This window comes from Podarcis vaucheri, assembly GCF_965113315.1.
Source record: "Podarcis vaucheri genome assembly, chromosome: Z".
In the NCBI taxonomy this organism is placed as follows: domain Eukaryota; kingdom Metazoa; phylum Chordata; class Lepidosauria; order Squamata; family Lacertidae; genus Podarcis; species Podarcis vaucheri.
This window is the reverse complement of record NC_138758.1, coordinates 747143-769345: the sequence shown is the minus strand read 5'-3', so window position 1 is coordinate 769345 and position 22203 is coordinate 747143. Positions and strand designations below refer to the sequence as shown.

General features: G+C 46.0%; 1 protein-coding gene across 7 annotated transcripts in view; it reads right to left on the bottom strand.

Annotated features, from left to right (window-relative positions):
- The window catches only part of LOC309523544 (ensconsin-like), a 90138-nt gene that overhangs the window by 52744 nt on the left and 15191 nt on the right, over positions 1–22203 (bottom strand). For 3 of the 7 annotated variants that reach the window (XM_082207411.1, XM_082207406.1, XM_082207412.1), the window contains exons 6-10: positions 18498–18518; positions 17435–17536; positions 6243–6341; positions 5096–5221; positions 1254–1375 (exon numbers count right to left, since the gene is read on the bottom strand). In XM_082207411.1, coding sequence (XP_082063537.1) covers positions 1254–1375; positions 5096–5221; positions 6243–6341; positions 17435–17536; positions 18498–18518 — 470 coding nt within the window. The remainder of the gene's footprint in view (positions 1–1253; positions 1376–5095; positions 5222–6242; positions 6342–17434; positions 17537–18497; positions 18519–22203) is intronic. The other 4 variants (XM_082207408.1, XM_082207409.1, XM_082207407.1 and 1 more) reach the window with 4 other exon arrangements.

The window sequence follows — 22203 nt, the reverse complement described above, 5'->3', positions numbered from 1 at the left end:
GGGAATATTTTGTTAGTTCAAATCCTGGTTCACTTAGTTCCAAATAAGAATAGTGTCCTTCATACAGCCTGTTAGGTAGCTCTTTCTCATTTCATTCCACGGATACACATAAAAAGGAACCAATTACGAAGGTAGAGCCTTCATTCAAACACAGTCCTTCCCGTAGTGTTTAAACAGTTAAATTTATTTAAAAGCAGGGGTAAAGAATAGTGAGACAGTAATTTATGCTGCCTAGTATTGACTTTCCATGTTTTACTTATGGCTGGGTAACTTTTCCTTTCCGTTAAAATGGAGGCACAAAAGTTCTACTTTGTTGCACAGTTTTTTTTATTGAAAGTGAAAGTACCGAGAAGTATCCTTTCTCTTTCAGACCCTTCGTTATATCGAGAGCCTTTTAAAATCCTAAAATAGTTACCCTCTGCTCCCTCCTTTAGTTATTCCCTTCTTATGCAACTCTTTGTTACTTTTTGCAACAGTTTATATCACTTTTAGCAAGTTTTTTAAGAGGGAGAAGTTCTAGCCGCTTGCTGCGTTACCAACCTCCTCTCCACGCTCCGCTCGTAGTCTTGCGTCGTTCTCCGATTTCAGATGAAAACTGACCTCTTTTTCTGCCTTCTTTTCCCAAGCCTTCCTTTTGTATGCTTCAATTATATTCCAAAATCCAAATTTGGCTTAGATTCTTTATTTTTGAGAATCGATCACTCGCCCTGCAAGCCTGGGGCTGCGCTCTCGAGGGTGAGACAATAGCTTCCCCTGTGCCTGCTTTCTCCACCCGCCGTTCTCTTCGCTCCTGTTACGGAGTTACCTGACGGCCGGGCGATTTGCAGATGGCTCCGCTGGGCTCCTGACCCTCTGGTTTCCTTCCAGAGGGGTTTGGGGGGGCTACAGCGCCCTGTAGCACCCCTGTTTACCCTCGAGAACCCGGACTTTTTCTCTCCCGAGAAAGTCCCGCTTGCGTCGGGTCCGTGGCTCGGCCGGAAGACAAAAGCTTCAACCCATAGCAAACTGAGTAGGTCTCTAAGGCACTGCTGGACAATTTTTTTATTATTATTACAAAAATAGAAAAGAAGGTTCAGAAACAGGACTGTACTATTAAGAGTATCTGGGACATCATCCTTAACACTGCGGTGAGAGAAGCACTGTTATCGCCCTATCAAAACTATCAAGAGATCCATCAGTTTGAGGAAGCTATTGGTATTTTTATTGAACCAACGACCCGCCTGCGGTCATCGACCCAAATGCCGCCGACCCACCTGCGCCATTTCTGGCGAAACGTTTTCCGACGGAGAGCCGGCCGCCTTCAGTCGGTCTGTGCTGCGGCTGCGCATGGGCACTTTGGGTGCGTGGGCCGGGGAACTGACAGCACTGCCAGGAGCTGAATGGGGACAGAGGAGATATTCTATAAAGTTGGGAATTTGGCAGGGCAAACAGATCGCCGAGGGGAAAAGCAGGTGGGGAAAGAGGACAGAGAGAGAAGGAAAGGAGAGACTCTCAACTCTGGCCCTCCAGATGCTTGGGACTAAAATGCCCATCATCCCTGACCACTGGTCCTGTTAGCTAGGGATGATGGGAGTTGTAGTCCCCAAACAGCTGAAGGAGGCCAAGTTTGGCTACCACTTAGTTAAGAGCAGGCATGGCCAAACTTGGCCCTCCAGATGCTTGGGACTACAATTCCCATCATCCCTTGCTAACAGGATGAGTGGTCAGGGATGATGGGAATTGTAGTCCCAAACATCTGGAGGGCCGGAGTTTGCTTATGCCTGCTCTAAACTGTGTTTTATATCATCGACTTTATTTTGCTCTGTGTATACTGTCATGTTCCTCCGGTGCTACGTCTTATGGCTGACGCAAATAAAGGTTTCATTCATTCATTCATTCAAGAGATCCGGGAGACAGACCGCCACCATTTGAAGCACACAAACCACAAGAGGGAAAAGAAGAGGGAAAAGAAAACAGAAGGAACAGGCCATTAAAATGAAATGCTTTCCCCACACAAGCAACAGCGAAAAATGTTTTTTGTTCTAGGTTACTTGTCCATTAGGAAGGCAGCCATAGTAATTCATCACGACTGTTAAATCAGGATTCTTTCATATATCTTTTATGAGAAGCTACCGTAACTTTCCGTGTATAAGACTAGGTGTTTATTGCTGGTATAATCTTAATATTTACAACAAGATGAAGGTTTCATTTTTGGAAGAATAAATTTTCATAGTAGTATTTACAGTTATATGAAAAATGACTGATTTGGTTCTACTCTTAGAAATACATTGACAGATAATGATGAAATGATGGTGAGTGTTAATAAGTTTAACGCTTTCTATTTGCACAACTTTTCTGCTGTACTTGATTGGAAGGAGAAAAATAATCATTTCCTTCATAACAATTTAAACCATTTATTTCACTAAAGCAATAACATGATAGCATAGGTATCCATGTTTGTTAACTGATGTGGTTAAACTTGTTTTGTTGTTTTTAAGACTGAGTTTTAGCACACATGAAAATCTTAAAACAAATCCTTCTTTCCTGATGATCAGCCTTTGGACTATAATGTAACTCAAATAGAAAATCTTTAGTAAGGTTATATCCTCCAAAAGCCTTTCATTTAAAAAATCTGATTTAAATCAAAATAATCCAATTCAAATAAAAAAAATGATTTTATTTATTTATTTTTAAAAATCGTTGATTTTTATCCACCCTGATTAAGAAAACAACATAGCAGCTGTGTTTGAAATGCAATGTGGCGGGGGGAAAGGGGTATAAGGGAAGGCATTCTAGCTTCTTATGGAATCAAAAGGAATTCGGGCAAAATCTGCTGCCATGCAGGCATGTGATTTGTACCTCCCTGGCACACAGGCCCAATATGGTTCCCACAAGGGATTTTCATCAGTGTCCCAGAAAGAACACAGATTTTCAAATTTCCAGCAGCAGGTCTAGCGGCAGTACAGTGGTCCCTTGATTCTAAAATGCCTGAGTTCTCAAATGCCAAAACCCAGTAGGAAGCGTTCTGGTTTCCGGACGTTTTTTGGAAGCCGAAGGTCCGACATGGCTGTCAGCGATTATTTCTGGGGCGCCTGCGCCAAGGAGAAGCCACGCCTTGGTTTTTGAACATTTGGACTTCTGGAATGGGTGAAGTTTAGCGTATTGTTTTTGCTCTTCTTTTGGCATTTTTGTTTTTTTAAAAGGCTTTTTCAGTTGATTTGTTTTTGTGACTGTGTGAACCCAGTTCAGCTCCTGATGGACTGATTGTGTGACTGCAGAAATGGATATAAGCCCCCCATCCAAACAATGACTTTAGCTACGGATGGATGGATTGTTTTGGAACAGATTTCCAGAACGCTTTAAGTTTGAGAACCAAGGTTTAGGGAAGTTTTTAATGTTTAATGCTGTTTAATGTGCTTTTAATACTTGGTTGGGAGGAACCCAGGGTGGCTGGGGAAACCCAGCCAGATGGGCGGGGTATAAATAAATAAATAAATAAATAGGTACCACTGTACTCAACTTGACTTGTGACAGCCCGGTTCCATGATGCCAGGCGCACGGGCAAATCCCACTCGCCATTGCAGTAGCATGTGTCACACTGGGCCTGGAGGGGTTGCTGTGCTAATACAGTGGTCCTTTGGTTTTCAAACTGAATCTGTTCCGGAAATCGGTTCCAAAACAAAAGTGTTCGAAAACCAAGGCGCTCTTTCCCATAGAGAGGAATGAAAAACAAATTAACATGTTCCAGGCTTTGAAAAACAACCCCTAAAAACAGCCATTTCACATGAATTTTGCTATCTAACAGGACCACTGAATCATCAAATGAAAGCAGTAAGCAATGTACTGTACTATAAAAGAAATAAAACAGCATGGTAGGTGATAAAAATTAAAATTACTGTACTTTTCTGTGTGTAAGACTAGGGTTTATTTATTTGAAAAATCATGCAAAAATGGGGGGTTGTCCTATACACGGATACAATCTCCCCCCATTTTCTTAATTTGGAGTCCCCCAAAATAGGGGGTGTCTTATACACAGAAAAATATAGTAATTTTTTTCTGACCTGCACTGACGATAGTCATTGTTTGGATGGGGGGCTTTGATCCATTTCCGCAGTCACACAATCCATCCATCCATCCATCCATCCATCCATTCGTAGCTAAAGTCACTGTTTGGATGGGGGGCTTCTATCTATTTCCGCAGTCACACAATCAATCCATCAGTAGCTGAACTGGGCTCCACACGGTCACAAAAACAAATCAACCGAAAAAGCATCAAAGCAAAATAAAGAGCAAAAAAAAGTGCCAAACTTCATCCGTTCCGAAAGTCCGTTTGACTTTCCAAAATGTTCAAAAACTGAGGTGCGGCTTCCGATTGGCGCAGGTGCCCCAAAGTACCCGACAGCCGGATTTGATGTTCGGCTTCCAAAAAATGTTCGAAAACCAGAACACTTCCTTCTGGGTTTTCGGCGTTTGGGAAACAAGGTGTTTGAGAACCAAGGTACCACGGTATGTCCCATGTTCTGCAAAGTGGGCATCCAGTGAGTGCATCCAAAGACATAGGGATGAATTTTGTCTACCCAGGCTAAGACTCCCAGTCTGCTATCCTGCGTACGCGGAGAAGGTCTGCCCTTCCGTTCTGCCCTGAAGAGGAACAGCTGTCAAACCTGGACTTCCACAGCATGTCCTTCCTTGTTATAGATTATACCCCCAAATTCTCATGTCCTCACACAGTCCTACATAGGCTTGAAGATACCCTCCCCGTTTTTAACATCTCCGACAAACATTTGAGGGTTTTTTTAGACCAGGCACCCCCAAACTTGGCCTTCCAGCTGTTTTGGGACTACAGTTTCCATCATCCCTGACCACTGGTCCTGTGAGCTAGGAATGATGGGAGTTGTAGTCCCAAAACAGCTGGAGGGCAGAGTTTGGGGGTGCCTGGATTAGGTTTTCCTCTCATTTTGATGTTTCTACGGTGAACCCCTTTTGTCTATCCTTGCTATATCTTTCACTGAGTTGGAAGGAGAGGTTTAATAAGCGCATTGGCCAGATACACCACTCCTAACACATCAGATGTGTTAAAAATCACTGATTTGTATCCACCCTGGTGCCCTGTTACCTGAGGGATCTTGGCCATCAGCTGATAAAGTGGCAGCACTTTTACTCCTAGCTAGGGAGGCCTGGGTGGGGGTAAGCAGGCGGCTGAGCACGTTGCTCTCCAGAGGACTGACTTGGGAACGGCGAGCTGGAGGGCGGGAAGAAACCAAAGAGGATTGCAACAGAAAATCCAAAACAAAGCAAGCAGCCTAATGAAGCAAAGTATGGGAGACTATCGCAAGTCAAAGTGCATTTAGAAAGAAAGAACATCATGGAGAGACAGTGAGAGCCTACACCAGGGGTCAGCAAACTTTTTCAGAAGGGGGCCGGTCCACTGTCCCTCAGAGCTTGTGGGAGGCCGGATTAGATTTTTTTTTCGGGGGGGGGGGATGAACAAATTCTTATGCCCCACAAATCACCCAGAGATGCATTTTAAATTAAAGGACACATTCTACTCATGTCAAAACACGCTGATTCCCAGACTGCCCATGGGCCGGATTAAGAAGGCGAATGGGCTGGATCTGGCCCCCGGGCCTTAGTTTGCCTACCCATGGCCTACACTCACATATGATTTAAAACACGTTATTCTTAAGGGAAGCTGAATAATTTTAAAATTGTTAAGCCCAATTTATATCAAAGCAAGACACAGGTAAAAATACATGTTTTTAAAATCTGTTCTTCAGCCATCCTGCACTGCTAGTGCACAAACGACAGACATACAGTCCTCCTGCGGAAACCCCACTGATGTTAAGTATGCCTGCACATTTCTTTTTCGTCTTAATGTAGTTAATGTAGGCAAAGATCCTGGTGGATTGGCGCGCTTTACGTTAACAGTGGACTACTGTTATATTTGAATATTAAGCACAGTGGTACCTCAGGTTACAGACACTTCAGGTTACAGACTCCGCTAACCTCGGGTTAAGAACTTTGCTTCAGGATAAGAACAGAAATTGCGCAGCGGCAGGCCTCATTAGCTAAAGTGGTGCTTCAGGTTAAGAACAGTTTCAGGTTAAGAACAGACCTCCGGAACAAATTAAGTTCTTAACCTGAGAGGTACCACTGTATTCTTAGCAAAAAGACCAGAGTTTATTTAAAAAACGGCTTTCATTAGCAACCAATTTTCCCACTTCTCCTGTTTTTCGGGCTGGGCGTTAATCTGTTTTTTGCACCTTTCTGCTCTGCTTGCAAACCTTTGGATTCTGGCTGCTCAGAATTCAGAGGAACTTTGTTATTCAGTCTGTTTAACGAAGAACTTCTTTTAGTTGAGCCTGCAAGGATAAAATCGTGCCACGATTAGCTTTGCATATAGTAGTATGTATATCAATCAAGCCAATTACGAAGATTGACAGAAGATGATTACGCTCTTTAATCTGAATTGCAATGTGTATAAAACTCCACGTAGATGGAAAGAGGAAGCACATTCTCGATTAATACAGAAAGCAATTATTGCTGGGTGGAAATTTCTCAACCCCTTTTTTTAATTGACAGGGCCTGTGAACTATCCTTTCTAATTGGCTACAACCCTAATTAGCTTTGTAAATGCTCTATTTCACAAATACAGTCTTGTGCGAAAGATGTCAGTATCCCAATGCTAGAAAAGCTACTGAGCGCTCATGAATTATCCCATGGACTACCATCTGAGGGGGCACCGCTCTATGCAGAAATACTCGCGGACCACTGTCTGCTGACTGCAAGAACAGTGGAGGAAATTAACACCAAATTTGAAAAGGTAATGTCTCTCCTGACGGAATTGGTGCTCCTGGCAGCCAAAAATAGCCCACTCAGTACTAAAGAGACCGACCATAGCGTTGCCCTCCCTCTAGACCATCATGTACAGGGATGCAACTGGTCTGGACTTGATAACCAAGAGACTACAAATACTAAAAACAAAAGCGAAAGTAGGGACCTGTCAGGACTGGTCGTTGTCCTCTTCAGATCACCACACAAACGCTTCTTGTTCTTTTATAAAACTTTTTATTGCGTATTAACAAACTAACTTTTAAACACTCCTTATCTTTAACTCTTCTTCCTCAGCGTCACTTCTTTCAGATACCTTCTGAGCTCTGCTTCTCCATGACCAGCCACTCTCAAAATGGCGAAGGCGCCCTTCCCTTCGCTTTCCTGCTCTTTTTCCTACCCTCCTGGCTAGAGCTGGCTTGTATCTCCCCTCCTCCCAATCTGAGCTAGAACTGAACCCTTGCCTTTCCTGGGAACAGCCGGTCCCTCCCTGTTGTTCCTCTTGCTCTCTTCTGTTAGATTCACTGCTCTCCTTCCCCCCTTGGGGAATGCTTTCTCCCTCTGAGAAACTGGAAACTTCTAACTCTTCCCTGACAGGACCTGATCCTACAAAGCACTCAAGTAGCTCTGGATATATATCCTTTTAATGGTATGCTGCCTTACTGGAAATCAATCGACAGTGTGAAGAGAAACTTTGAGCTTTTACTAAATATCCATTGCAACACTCTGATCGCGATAAACTTGCTTTGCACGGACCCCCAGCACACTAGACTCATGCTGACATTTTCTGACTCAGCTACCCCTAAAATGCTACTGAAATATAGGGCCATATACAGGACTATAATATTGTTTTGAGGCGTGTTTTTAAACACACAGAACGAAAACAACTACTGCCAAACTTGCCGTATAGCCGGACCGACCCCAAGCAATCAGCACCCTCTCTGCCGAAGGGCTTTCGCCATAGGGCCATGATTCATTCGGAAGGGCCGTCAAAGATGAATATGTGCGATGAACCCAGCTGCAACACTCACTTGGAAAGGAAAACATCAGACCAAAAAGGTCAACACACACAAAGAACGCCAGCCCAATCTAGATAATTCAAAGATTGGACACTCTATTACGCCTTTGGCAGATCCAGAATTTCACCACCCTCTATCCCAACTAGAATCTGATCAGCCAATGCCAAGTGACGACCCTGCCAAGGGAAATGGGACACAAAGAAAGCCAGAGACAGATTTAATTATCTTTGACGAAGACCCCCCCCCCGATGGTACCAGCAATTCAGATAACACCGTCGATGCCGGGAAATCGGGAAAATGCTGCAAATCAACCCCGAGAACAACAACACCATGCATATCCTAAGAACGGTTGCATCATTACCGAACCAGTGGGAGAGCTGATAACAATTTCCCCATCACAATGAAGCCAAGCCAGTTATGGAACGAGCAGCCTTAACTTCATCTCATGGAACATAGCGGGTTGGGCTAACAAACTTGGGGACGAGCCATTTTGTGACTATATAACGGGTTTTGACATAATAATGCTGCAGGAAACTTGGGCAACTGATAACATAGCTCTCGACGGTTATGACATTTATGAAATCAAGGCCTCTAAACCGCTTGGAAGGGTTTCCACTCAATTGGCGTCACAAGTTATTGAGTGCTCAGTTTTCGAGCAGCTGGCACTGGGGATCACCTTGCATATGGAATCCAAGAGTATTATTCTTGTTTCAGCTTATATCCCACCATATACAGTGCAAACACAGATAGAGAGCACGTGGCATAAATTCCATAGTTTCCTTTATTCCCTACAAATTAGGTACCCTGGATCGCCATTTTACCTAATGGGAGATACGAATGCCAGAATAGGCTCAAATGATGATAGCCTGGAAATAAAATTCCCAATATTAAGAGATCTAAAGGAAAATAGCGCCCTCTTTCTAAACCCACCCCCACGTAGACATTCGAAAGATTGCCAAATCAACTATGCTGGATTCTGCCTGGCTTTTTTACAAATAAATCTTGACCTGATCATTGCTAATGGGGCATTCCCCGGGGACAGAGAAGGCGAGTACACATTCATAAATACAAATGGAGCCAGCACAGTAGACTACTGTCTCACTAACAGAGAGGCCTTCGAATCAATTAAAAAATTCACCATAGATAATAGGACTGAAAGTGACCATTTACCTCTTATCATCTCCACTACTGGCCAAAATTCAATTCAGCGCTCTCACATAGAACATGAGGATATAGACAAAGCAAATGATCCAGCATTGCGTAGGAAAAAATGGACACCTGGGATAGCAATTGCAGTTGAGAATAGATTGAATTCACAAACTGCAATTAAGTTAAGATCAATTATAATAAACAATTTATCAATAGACTCCTCCCTGACAGCTTACAAAAATCTCATTGAGTCCTTGCAGGATGTGGTCTCGGTTAACATAAACTCAGCCGGCAAGAGTGCCGCACAAAGAAGGAAGCCTTAAGGAACGCCTATTTGGCCTATAGAAGCGCTGGATTAAGCTACTTACCTCAATCTTATTTCAAAATCAAAAAAGAGTATAAAGCCCTTTTGGCCTCAAAAAAAAAAAAAAAAAAAGGGCAGTCCGAACAAAATTCCTGGTCCCTACTATTGAATGCCTCACTAAACAATGAACAATGAAACAATGAAACTAAACTTTTTTGGCAACTGGTCTCCGACTCAATGAAAAATAGTTCCTCAGCCCCCAGCTGTATCATTCCAGCTCAGGTTTGGGAGAACCACTTCAGAAATATCTCGTCTTCAGCGAGAAAGAGGCAGATAGACTACCCCCTCACCGGCCCTTTGACTGTCAGATCAACCTACTCCCAGGGGCTCAGTTACCAGTGGGTAAGCTGTATGCCATGTCAGACAGGGAGATGCAGGAGTTGCGGAAGTTCATCGACAAGAATCTGAAGAGGGGCTTTATACGTGAATCAAGGGCGGTGGGGGGCAGTCCAGTGTTCTTTGTAGACAAAAGAGACCCCAAGGAACCCCGCTTAATCGTAGATTATAGGTCCGTCAACCGGGTGTCGGAACCAGTGACCTTCCCAATGCCCAGGATTGATGACATTTTGGCCAGGGTAAGGAAAGGGAAGGTTTTTACGAAGTTGGACCTTCGAGGGGCGTACAATTTGATAAGGATGAGGGAGGGGGATGAATGGAAAACCATGATGTTCACCCCTCTGGGAGCCTTTGAGTATCTCGTTATGCCCTTCGGATTACAATCAGGATCCAGCACATTTCAAGCATTCATGCACCATGTGCTGGGGTCCCTGCTGTACAAGAATTGCGTGGCCTTCCTGGACGACATGCTTATCTACTCAGAGAACGAGGAGCAGCATGTGAAGGATGCCAGGGAAGTGCTGAAAAGGCTGCAGGAGCATCAGCTGTGGGTCAAACTGGAGAAATGCCAATTCCATGCCAGAGGGGTGGAGTTCCTGGGCTACAGGTTGTCAGACAAAGGTCTGGCAATGGACCCAGGCAAGGTGCAGGCAGTACTAGAATGGAAGGTTCCTAAGACCCGGAAGGACGTGCAGAGGTTCCTGGGGTTTGGCAACTTCTATAGAAAGTTCATCAAGAACTTTGCCCACCTAACGGCACCCATAACTGATTGTCTCAGCAGCAAGAAGAAGTTTGAATGGACAGCAGCAGCGCAGGAGTCTTTTGAAAAGCTAAAGAGGGTGTTTGCTTCGGAGGAGCAACTCTTACATGTGGATCTGCAAAAGCCTATGAGGGTGGAGACAGACGCGTCAGACAGAGCTATCGGAGCCGTGCTGCTCCAGCCAGGAAATCGATCAGAGTGGAAGCCGTGTGCCTTTTTTTCCTAGTAAACTGAAGTCGGAGCAGAATTACACAGTGTATGACCGGGAATTACTGACAATTCATGAAGCCTTTCGACGTTGGAGACATTTTCTGATAGGCGCGAAGCACAAGATCCAGGTGTGCACGGACCACAAAAACCTGGAATATTGGAGGACTGCTCGAGTTCTCAACCAAAGACAGGTGCGATGGGCACAGGAGTTTTCCAAGTTTTGCTTTGAAATTCAGTATGTGCCCGGAAAAGAAAACATCAGGGCAGACGCCCTGGAAAAGAAAACATCAGGGCAGACGCCCTCTCCCGTAAACCAGAGTACGTGGAGGGAGAGGGAGAGCCAGAAGCACGACATGTGATACCCGAGGACCGATGGGTGTGTGGGGGAGTGTTGATAGGGAGACAAGAACTAACCGGGTTGACGAGGAATGACGAGTATGCACAGACTAAAATCAGGGAGATACGAGACGCAGAAGAAAGTCAGGGGGGTTTTGAGGAAAAGGAGGGGGCGCTATACTATAAGGGAGCATTGTACATACCAGAAGGGGACTTGAGGAGAAAAGTACTCAAACAACTCCATGATAACCCCACGGCGGGACATTTTGGTCAACACAAGACCATGTTACTAGTCACCAGGCAGTTCTGGTGGCCAAGAGTGAGGGAAGATGTTCGAGAATACGTACGGGCAGGCAGACAAGCACCGAAGAGAAGGGGAGACTATAAGGGTGGGAGATCAGGTGTGGTTGTCAACCAAAGGGTTACCGTTCAGAGGGGGGTGTAGGAAATTACAGCCGAGACGGCTGGGACCCTTTGAAGTAACGCAGCAGGTAAACCCGGTAACCTTTAGGCTGAGATTGCCCACCAACATGAAGCTACACCCGGTGTTCCACAGGTCCTTGCTCTCACCGTACCGGGAGGGGTGAGAATGGCAGGGAGGAGAAAGAGAAATCCCCAGGCATCCACAGGTGGAGGAAAGGGAATTCAGTGGGCAGGCAGCAGAAATCCTCGATTCAAGGTGGAGAGGGAGAAGGGTGGAATATTTGGTGGCCTGGGAAGGGGAACCAGAGTCGGAAAACGCTTGGGTTCCTGCGGAAGAGATCAGGGGTGAGTATCTGCAGGAGGAGTTTCATAGCAGGTTCCCAAGGAAGCCCAAACCCCTTGGCAGGTTCTGGAGAGAGCAATTTGGCACCACGGAGGATGAAGAAGAGTTTGAGGGGTGGCCAGCCTCAGAAGAGGAGGAAGGAGGGGAAGCCGAGGAAGAGGAATCCGACTGGGGAGATTGGGCAGCGGAAGGAGATAGCAACAGATGGAGAGCGGTGTTTGAATCCTCTGAGGAAGGGGAGAGCTCCTTCCAGGGGTTTCCCGCGTTGCCGTCCGAGGAAAGGAGGGGAGAGGGGGAGGGCCCTGGGAGGGAGGTGGATGTCAGGGAACTGCCATCGGAGGGAAGAGGAGAGGAAAGTCGCTCCAGCCAGTGTGGTGTAGTGGTTAAGAGCGGTAGACTCCTAATCTGGGGAACCGGGTTCGCTTCTCCGCTCCTCCACATGCAGCTGCTGGGTGACCTTGGGCCAGTCACACTTCTCTGAAGTCTCTCAGCCCCACTCACCTCACAGAGTGTTTGTTGTGGGGGAGGAAGGGAAAGGAGAATGTTAGCCGCTTTGAGACTCCTGAAGGGGAGTGAAAGGCAGGATATCAAATCCAAACTCTTCTTCTTCTTCTTCTTCTTCTTCTTCTTCTTCCAGCGATGCAGGGGAGGGAACTAGCAAGGAGAGAGGGTTCCCACAGGGGAAAGAAATCCAGGGGACACCAGGGAGAAAGGGGAAGCCGGGAGCAAGGTGGAGGGGAGGCTCAGAGACTCTTCCAGTGAAATCAGCGGAGAGAGCACAGGACCTCCGCTTGGCACGCCCACGCTGCGCAGAAGGCTTTCACGCAGAGAATCTAGGAGGAGACTTGGTGTCAAGCAACTTTTATGTTGGAAGAAATTTAGGTCCCGCCCACTGACGGATTCTGCCAGTGACTAAGACAGCCGCGTTTCAAGGGCTGTCAACCGGGGAAAGTTTTAGCTCCACAGCTAGCTTGGAGCAGTTTGCAGTTTACGCACAAGCAACCCCAATTCCCATTACAGTCTGATTGCGGGGAAGGCAACTTCCTAGGTCCCAATCCCACAAAATAACAGTAACAGAGGGGCCCAGTGCAATTACAGCACGTAGAGAATGAACCATCTGCCCAGACTTAGGCCCAGTTCATCATCATCATCATCATCAGTTTTTATTTATACCCCGCCCATCTGGCTGGGTTTCCCCAGCACAGATTCAGGCCCAGTTCATTAATAATAATGATAATAATTTATTATTTCTATCCCAACTGTCTGGCTGGGTTTCCCCAGCCACTCCTGGCGGCTTCCAACAAAAGAGTAAAAATACATTAAAACATCAATACAGTGGTGCCTCGCAAGACGAAAAGAATCCATTCTGTGATTCTCTTTGTCTAGCGGTTTTTTCGTCTTGCGAATCAAGCCCATTGACGGATTAGCAGATTAGCGCTATTAGCGGCTTATCAGCTTATCGGATCAGCTGATGAGCGGCTTAGCGGCTTAGAAAAAGGGGGGGAGGAAAAAAACCCGCAGGAACTCGCAAGACATTGTCGTCTTGCGAAGCAAACCCATAGGAGATTCGTTTTGCGAAGCACCTCCAAAACGGAAAACTCTTTCGTCTAGCGAGTTTTCCGTCTTGCGAGGCATTCGTCTTGCGGGGCACCACTGTAATTAAAAACTTCCCTAAACAGTTCAGAAGTCAATGACTTCCCATTCGAGGCACACACCCCTTCCTCTCTGTCATGGCCACGAGACCAGAAGATTTCACTTCAAATTTTAAGGAAACCAGACTGCTGTTAAATCCAACTCAGGAAACTGGGGTTTGTTTATATTACATTATGGTTTGACTCCCTGGTCCTGAATGGGGCAACTGTGCCCCTGAAGGACCAGCTGCGCAGCCTGGGGGTGATCTTGGACCCAAGGAGGCACAGGTCCATTCTGTGTCCAGCGCAGCTCCATCTGCAATGCAGGATGAGACCCTACCTGCCCAGAGTGGCACATGCTCTGGTTATCTCCCGCTTGGACTACTGCCATGCACTCTACATGGGTCTGCCTTGGAAGGTGACCCAAAAACTGCAACTAATTCAGAATGCGGCAGCCAGGCTGGTGACTGGGAGTGGCCGCCAAGACCACATAACACCAGTCTTGAGAGACCTGCACTGGCTCCCCGTACGTTTCCGAGCCCAATTCAAAGTGTGTTAAGAGGATGCTGGCGAGGCAGGCTGAACCTTTCTGTAAACATGGATTTCATTCTTCCCAAAAGGAAACCTTCCTCTGCGGGTCAATTTGAAGAGGATGCCAGTGAGGTTGAACCTTTCTGTAAAATTAAGTCTTACTGAGACCATAAAACACCAGTCCTGAGAGACCTGCATTGGCTCCCAGTACATTTCTAAGCACAATTCAAAGTGTTGGTGCTGACCTTAAAAGCCATCAATGGCCTTGGCCCAGTAGACGTGAAGGAGCATCTCCACCCTGGATGCCGGGGTCCCTCTCCTGCGAGAAGCGAGGTTACAGGGAACCAGGCAGGGGGCCTTCTCGGTGGTGGTGCCCACCCTGTGGAACACCCTCCCACCAGATGTCAAGGTGATAAGAAACTATCCTACTTTCAAAAGACTTCTGAAGGCAGCCCTGTTTAGGGAAGTTTTTCATGTTTCATGCTGTATTGTGTTTTTAATATTCAACTGGGAGCCGCCCAGAGTGGCTGGGGAAACCCAGTAAATGGCCGGGGTATTAATAATAAATTATTATTATTCTATTGTTGTTATTATACTGTTGTTGTTGTTTGTTGTTGTTGTTAATAGATGGGTCATTGGTCTGATCCAGCAAGTCTGTTCTTCCATTCTTATGACTGAGAATCAGCCATATTTAGAATCAAAGAACCATTATCACAAATCAAGATAACTAGATCTGACTGTAATTCTCTTCTGCAGGTGGAGGTTAACATGTCTATATGTGGTCATGAAGTATGAACTTGTGCAGCCCATGCACAACCTTGCCTGCTGTCTGTGAAATCTAGAAAGTCTCAGGACAGGAGATGTACCGTATTTTTTGCTCTATAACAGGCACCTGACCATAACACGCACATCGTGTTACTTCCTCTTTTCAGGTTTCCCTTCTCCGACACGCGATTTGATTTTTGACTGATTTTTGTTCCTGCGCTTGCCCTAGTCGGCTCCAGGGACCACACATTCGCTCCATAACACGCACAGACATTCCCCCTTCCTTTTTAGGAGAAAAAATCTGCGTGTTATAGAGAGAAAAATACGGTACATAAATCACTTTTAATAGTAAACGGTTGAGGGAATCTGACTCTATGTGAGAAAAGCCTCACACAATACAGCAGAGAATAATTGGGCGTACGGACAGAAGTACGTTGTAAACCGTATGCATGATATGGCTGCTCTCTTTGCCATGCTACTTCAGACTTTGTGCAATGGCCGGCTGGGGATGCTAGCAGCAGGATCAGAGAATGCAAGGATAAATGTGCAGACAGTGATTTAAAGAAGTCGAATTGTAGCGGAGGGAAGCTGCAGGTGGGTGGGTGGAGTACTATACAACATGTACCATATTTTTTGCTCCATAGGACGCACCTTTTTCTTCCTAAAATGTAAGGGGAAATGTCTGTGCGTCTTATGGAGCGAATGCGTGGTCCCTGGAGCTGAATTGCCCAGGGTCAAAAAGCAGATCATGCTCTTTTTTTTGAAAGAGGGAAGTGGGTGTTGAAACAAATCCGCTGATTGGCAAGTGATCGGGGAGCGAGATAAGGGACACTAGCGATAAAGGAGACTGCCTGTGAGGGGGGAGGTAAAGACAGCAAACTTGCAAGGAGAGGAGACAGGAAGACTAAAGCAATGAGGAGAGAAGTTAGAAGAAAAGGAGGAGCAAAAAACTGCTCCAGCTGAGGAAAAGACACTAAGGCAAACAAGAGAGAAGGGGGTGTTGAAAGGAAGCAGCTGATTGGTAAGCGATAAGGGAAAGAGATAAGGGACATGATAAAGGAGGCTGCCTGGGAGGGGGGATCCTCAGGATTTTTACATTGGGTCACCTCAAATTCACCATCAGATCACGTAACATGTCCATGGCTATAGCCTGCACCAAAAAAATCACGCATCCACTTTTTTGTGGGGCTGCAATGGTGCAAAAACCTGATTACAAAGCACAGATCCACATGGATCCTCAGGATTTTTGCATTGGGTCACCCCAAATTCACCGTCAGATCACATAGCATATCCATGGCTACAGCCTGCACCAAAAAAATCACGCACCCACTGTTGCCTGGGGCCGCAATGGCACAGAAACGTGGTTACAAAGGACGGATCCACAATGATTCTCAGGATTTTTGCATTGGGCTACCCCAAACTCACTGTCAAATCACATGTCTGTGGCCACAGCATGAACCACAAAAATCATATGTCCACTGTTTCGTTCATAATATTTTTTTTCTTGTTTTCCTCCTCTAAAAACTAGGTGCGTCTTATGGAGCGAAAAATATTTGTTTTCAATGTTTTTGAACTGTGTTTTTTTCTTCTCTCAAATTCATTTCATTTTTTTTCTGTTGTTCTATTTTTGCTCTATTATTTAAATAAATATTTTTTTTAAAAAAGGAAAAGGGAAAAAAGGAAAGGGGGGAAATTTCAGACACCTGACTACTGTCCTTTTCCGTGTAGAAGACATCCCCATGTATAATATGACCCCTCTTTTTTTAGCCCAAAATGAAGAAATAATGAATGGCAACAATCTGTGTACAAGACTACCCCCAATTTTAAACTTCAAAAATTTGGGGGAAAATATAGTCTTATACACGGAAAAACACGGTACTTAAGTCTTGGGTCAAATGGAAGTGCTTGTGATTGACAGCATGCAAATCCTGATGGGTTAGTATGGAAGAGTAGGTGGCAACAAAAATGGAATGGCAGGATAAATTATTAGATTATGCTGAATTGGCCAGATTAACAGAGACGATTAGGGGACAATCCAGATAAGAATTCCAAAAAGAATGGGGAAAATGCAGAGAATACTTTCCCAAAAAGTGCCCCAAAATATACACCTGGACTTGTTTCAATTAATTTCTACAGGAGACTTTGTGGTTTTTTAAGTCATAATTAGGAAAAATTGTAATAATCCCATAAAAAAGAAATAGTATACAAGAAGTAAATAAGGAGGCCATTTACAGGATAAAGGAAGTCTTTTATTTTTATGTTATCTTTGTGTAAGAGGATAGGAGTTTAATTTTGATAATTAAATTGTCGATGGTGGTGGGTTTGTTTGTATGTATGAGTTGTTGTGGACTATGTTGTAAATAAAGGTAAAGGTAAAGGGACCCCTGACCATTAGGTGCAGTCGTGACCGACTCTGGGGTTGCGGCGCTCATCTCGCTTTATTGGCCAAGGGAGCCGGCGTACAGCTTCCGGATCATGTGGCCAGCATGACTAAGCCGCTTCTGGCAAACCAGAGAAATCAGGGGTAATAATTTGGCTTTCTGAATTCCAGAACTGAGGGGGTCTGCAAAGTATCTACCATGACTCTTCTGTTCTAAGGGACCTTGTCACATCCAGCAACCAATGGGTGGAGATATGCACTGTCCGCTGGGTTAACAAAATGAGTCAAAAAAGGGAATTTAAGGCCAAAATATCACGAAGAGGTGGAAAGGTGGAAAAGCATACTATGTTGTTGCTGTTTTGCAAACATACACTCACCCTTGCTGGGAGAATTCAGACGTGCTGCTGAGGATGAAAGGCGCTTACTGATGACAGTTTCCGCTTGCTTAAGGTTTGCTGAGGAGGTAGAGCGCTTGCTGCCTGAAAAAAGGAATTATTACTTTAGCACAGGGTAGATTTAAGTTCTCAAACTGAATCTGTTCCGGAAACCAAAGCATTCCAAAACCAAAGTGTGCTTTCCCATAGAAAGGAATGCAAAATATATTACTCCATTGGAGACTTTGAAAAACAACCCCTAAAACAGCCATTTCACATGAATTTTGCTATCTGGTCTGCACTCTTTATAAAGACTTGAGGAATGAGATTCTCACCCCTCTTTTATTGTCCATTCCGGGTCACCCAACCACTGCGAGTCTCCTTCCTCTTGGCAGGTCAAGAGGAGCAGAGGACAGCAAAGGCTGCCAGGTTTTGAGCTGGGGCCATCAGAAGATCCACTGTTTGGCTGCTGATTGAGGACCCTAAAGTGTCTTTTATACGATCGACTTTTGATTTCTGTTCTTTGTATATTGCATTCCTGTTTTGTTGCTATGGCTGGTGGCTGACACAAATAAAGATTCATTCATTCATTCCAACTCTTGAGACAAAGGCACAACTCCTAAAAGGATGTCTGCCTGGGACATGTAACTCTGGGGTCTCTGATTCAGTTCATAGAAATAGCAGGGTAGCAGACTGGGTGGGTGAACAGGTAGGCAGGTGAGGAGTTCCTATGGTGGAGGCAGCATCTAGGCTATATTACACCAGACACCAGAGAATATTCCAAGGGGCCATGCCTAAGGTTTCCATGCAGTGTATACAATAATCTTATGAGCAAGCAGGTCATATGAATTCTTTCGATCTCAAAGAGGAAGTAGCAAGTCAGCTGCATGCAAGCAATTGCCTGGTTAAGAGGAACGCAGCTCTGTGTGGCTTACGGAAGGCCTCTAAGCAACACCGTTCTAGACAGGAAGTTACCGTTGCTTAAATCCAGCTATTGAAGGAGAATGCCAAGGCTAGTGGGGTTAGTTCAAATAATAGCAAGCAGGCAAATAGATACTAGACCCACCTTCATCTGGAATTGGTGACTCTGTGAAATAAAGTTTGTAAACGAAAATCACAACGATGAAACAAGCATGAGAGAATTCACAAGGAAAACATTCAGAAATAAGGGGCAAGGCAGGATTAAGGTTCTTAATCTTAAATAACTGGCACTCTAATTGAACAATCCCATTACAAGATGTAACATTAGTTAAATCCCCAATCTACCAGTACCTAACAACATAGGAAGCTGTCTTATACTGGGTCAGAGCATTGGGTTCACCTAGCTCAGTACTGCCAACACTGGCTGACAGAAGATGTTCAGGGATTCAGGCAGAGAACATTCCCAGCTCTACTTGAGATGTGATGTATTGAACCTGGGCTCTTCCAAATAACAACAACAACAACAACAACAACAACAACAACAACAACAACAATACTGCTACAACTAATAATAACAACATTTCTACCCTGCCCATCTGGCTGGGTTCTCCCAGCCACTCTGGGCGGCTTCCAACAAAATATCAAAATGCAATGATTCATCCAATATCAAAAGCTTCCCTAAACAGGGCTGCCTTCAGATGTCTTCTAAAAGCCAGATGGTTGTTTATTTCCTTGACATCTGACGGGCAGGCGTTCCACAGGGCTGGTGCCACAACCGAGAAGGCCCTCTGCCTGGTTCCCTGTAACTTCGCTTTTCTCAGGGAGGGAACTGCCAGAAGGTCCTCGGGAGAGGGACCCCAGTGTCCTGGGTGGAGGTGCTCCTTCGCATCTACTGGGCCGAGGCCTTTTAGGGCTTTCAAGGTCAGCACCAACACTTTGAATTGTGCCTGGAAAGGTCCTGGGAGCCAATGTAGGTCTGGAAATTTGAATTGTGCCTGGAAAGGTCCTGGGAGCCAATGTAGGAGATCATAGAATCATAGAATCATAGAGTTGGAAGAGACCACAAGGGCCATCGAGTCCAACCCCCTGCCAAGCAGGAAACACCATTAGAGCACTCCTGACATATGGTTGTCAAGCCTCTATGATTCTATGATTCGTGGCAGGCCCTTGGGGTGACAGAGCACATGCTTTGCATTTGCACAGCCCGAGACCACATAACACCAGTCCTGAAAGACCAACAGCCTTGACCAAATGTGTCCTGGGCTTTGGAGACACTCAAACTCAGGATGCGAGGGAGAAACGGGCGAAGAGGAAGGCACGCTGGGCAAATCCACACCGAGATTAACTCCTGCCTGGAAGCCAATGTCCCTTCTGCTGAAGGACGTGTGAGTCCAGAATTGACCTCTGCAATCCCACAAAAGGGATTGCCAAAGAAGAGAAGAAGAAAAAGAGGGGGAAGAAAAGGAGGAACAGGTGGAGGAGCAAGAGGAGGCGGAAAGAAGAGGAAGAGAAGAGAAGAGAAGAGAAGAGAAGAGAAGAGAAGAGAAGAGAAGAGAAGAGAAGAGACGAAGGAGGAGAAAGTGGAGGAGGAGGAGAAGAGAATAAGAATAAGAATAAGAATAAGAATAAGAATAAGAATTTATTATTTATACCCCGCCCATCTGGCTGAGTTTCCCCAGCCACTCTGGGCGGCTCCCAGTGTTAAAAACAGTACAGCGTTACATATTAAAAACTTAAGATGTCTTCTGAATGTCAGGTAATCATTTATCTCTTTGACATCTGATGGGAGGGCGTTCCACAGGGCGGGCGCCACTACCGAGAAGGCCCTATGTCTGGTTCCCTGTAGCCTCACTTCTCGCAGTGAGGGAACTGCCAGAAGGCCCTCGGCGCTGGACCTCAGTGTCCGGGCAGAACGATGGGGGTGGAGACGCGCCTTCCGGTATACAGGACCGAGGCCGTTTAGGGCTTTAAAGGTCAGCACCAACACTTTGAATCGTGCTCAGAAACGTACTGGGAGCCAATGCAGATCTCTCAGAACGGGTGTTATGTGGTCCCGGCGGCCACTCCCAGTCACCAGTCTAGCTGCCGCATTCTGGATTAATTGCAGTTTCCGGGTCACCTTCAAAGGTAGCCCCACGTAGAGCGTGTTGCAGTAGTCCAAGCGGGAGATAACTAGAGCATGCACCACTCTGGCGAGACAGTTCGCGGGCAGGTAGGGTCTTAGCCTGCGTACCAGGTGGAGCTGGTAGACAGCTGCCCTGGACACAGAGTTAACCTGCGCCTCCATGGACAACTGTGAGTCCAAAATGACTCCCAGGCTGCGCACCTGCTCCTTCAGGGGCACAGTTACCCCATTCAAGACCAGGGAATCCCCCACACCAACCCGCTCCCTGTCCCCCAAAAACAGTACTTCTGTCTTGTCAGGATTCAACCTCAATCTGTTAGCCGCCATCCATCCTCCAACCGCCTCCAGGCACTCACACAGGACCTTCACTGCCTTCACTGGTTCTGATTTAAAGGAGAGGTAGAGCTGAGTGTCATCTGCATACTGATGAACACCCAGTCCAAGCCCCCTGATGATCTCTCCCAGCGGCTTCATATAGATATTAAAAAGCATGGGGGAGAGGACAGAACCCTGAGTCACCCCACAAGTGAGAGCCCAGGGGTCTGAACACTCATTCCCCACCACCACTTTCTGGACACGGGCCAGGAGGAAGGAGCGGAACCACTGTACGACAGTGCCCTCAGCTCCCGCCCCTCTAGATGGTCCAGAAGGATGTTATGGTTGATGGTGTCAAAGGCCACTGAGAGATCCAGCAGAACTAGGAAACAGCTCTCACCTTTGTCCCTAGCCCGCCGGAGATCATCAACCAGCGCGACCAAGGCAGTTTCAGTCCCATGGTGAGGCCTGAATCCTGATTGGAAGGGATCCAAATGGTCCGTTTCCTCCAGGCGTGCTTGGAGTTGTTCAGCAACCACCCGCTCAATCACCTTGCCCAAGAATGGCAGATTTGAGACTGGGCGATAGTTGGCCAAATTGGCCGGGTCTAAAGATGTTTTTTCAAGAAGCGGGCATCCTGATCAAATTTGCAGATGACACCAAACTGGGAGGGGTGGCTAACACCCCAGAGGACAGGATCACACTTCAAAACGACCTTGACAGATTAGAGAACTGGGCAAAAATAAACAAGATGAATTTTAACAGGGAGAAATGTAAAGTATTGCACTTGGGCAAAAAAATGAGAGGCACAAATACAAGATGGGTGACACCTGGCTTGAGAGCAGTACATGTGAAAAGGATCTAGGAGTCTTGGTTGACCACAAACTTGACATGAGCCAACAGTGTGACGCGGCAGCTAAAAAAGCCAATGCAATTCTGGGCTGCATCAATAGGAGTATAGCATCTAGATCAAGGGAAGTAATAGTGCCACTGTATTCTGCTCTGGTCAGACCACACCTGGAGTACTGTGTCCAGTTCTGGGCACCACAATTCAAGAAGGACACTGACAAACTGGAACGTGTCCAGAGGAGGGCAACCAAAATGGTCAAAGGCCTGGAAACGATGCCTTATGAGGAACGGCTAAGGGAGCTGGGCATGTTTAGCCTGGAGAAGAGGAGGTTGAGGGGTGATATGATAGCCATGTTCAAATATATAAAAGGATGTCACATGGAGGAGGGAGAAAGGTTGTTTTCTGCTGCTCCGGAGAAGCGGACACGGAGCAATGGATCCAAACTACAAGGAAAGAAGGTTCCACCTAAACATTAGGAAGAACTTCCTGACAGTGAGAGCTGTTCGACAGTGGAATTTGCTGCCAAGGAGTGTGGTGGAGTCTCCTACTTTGGAGGTCTTT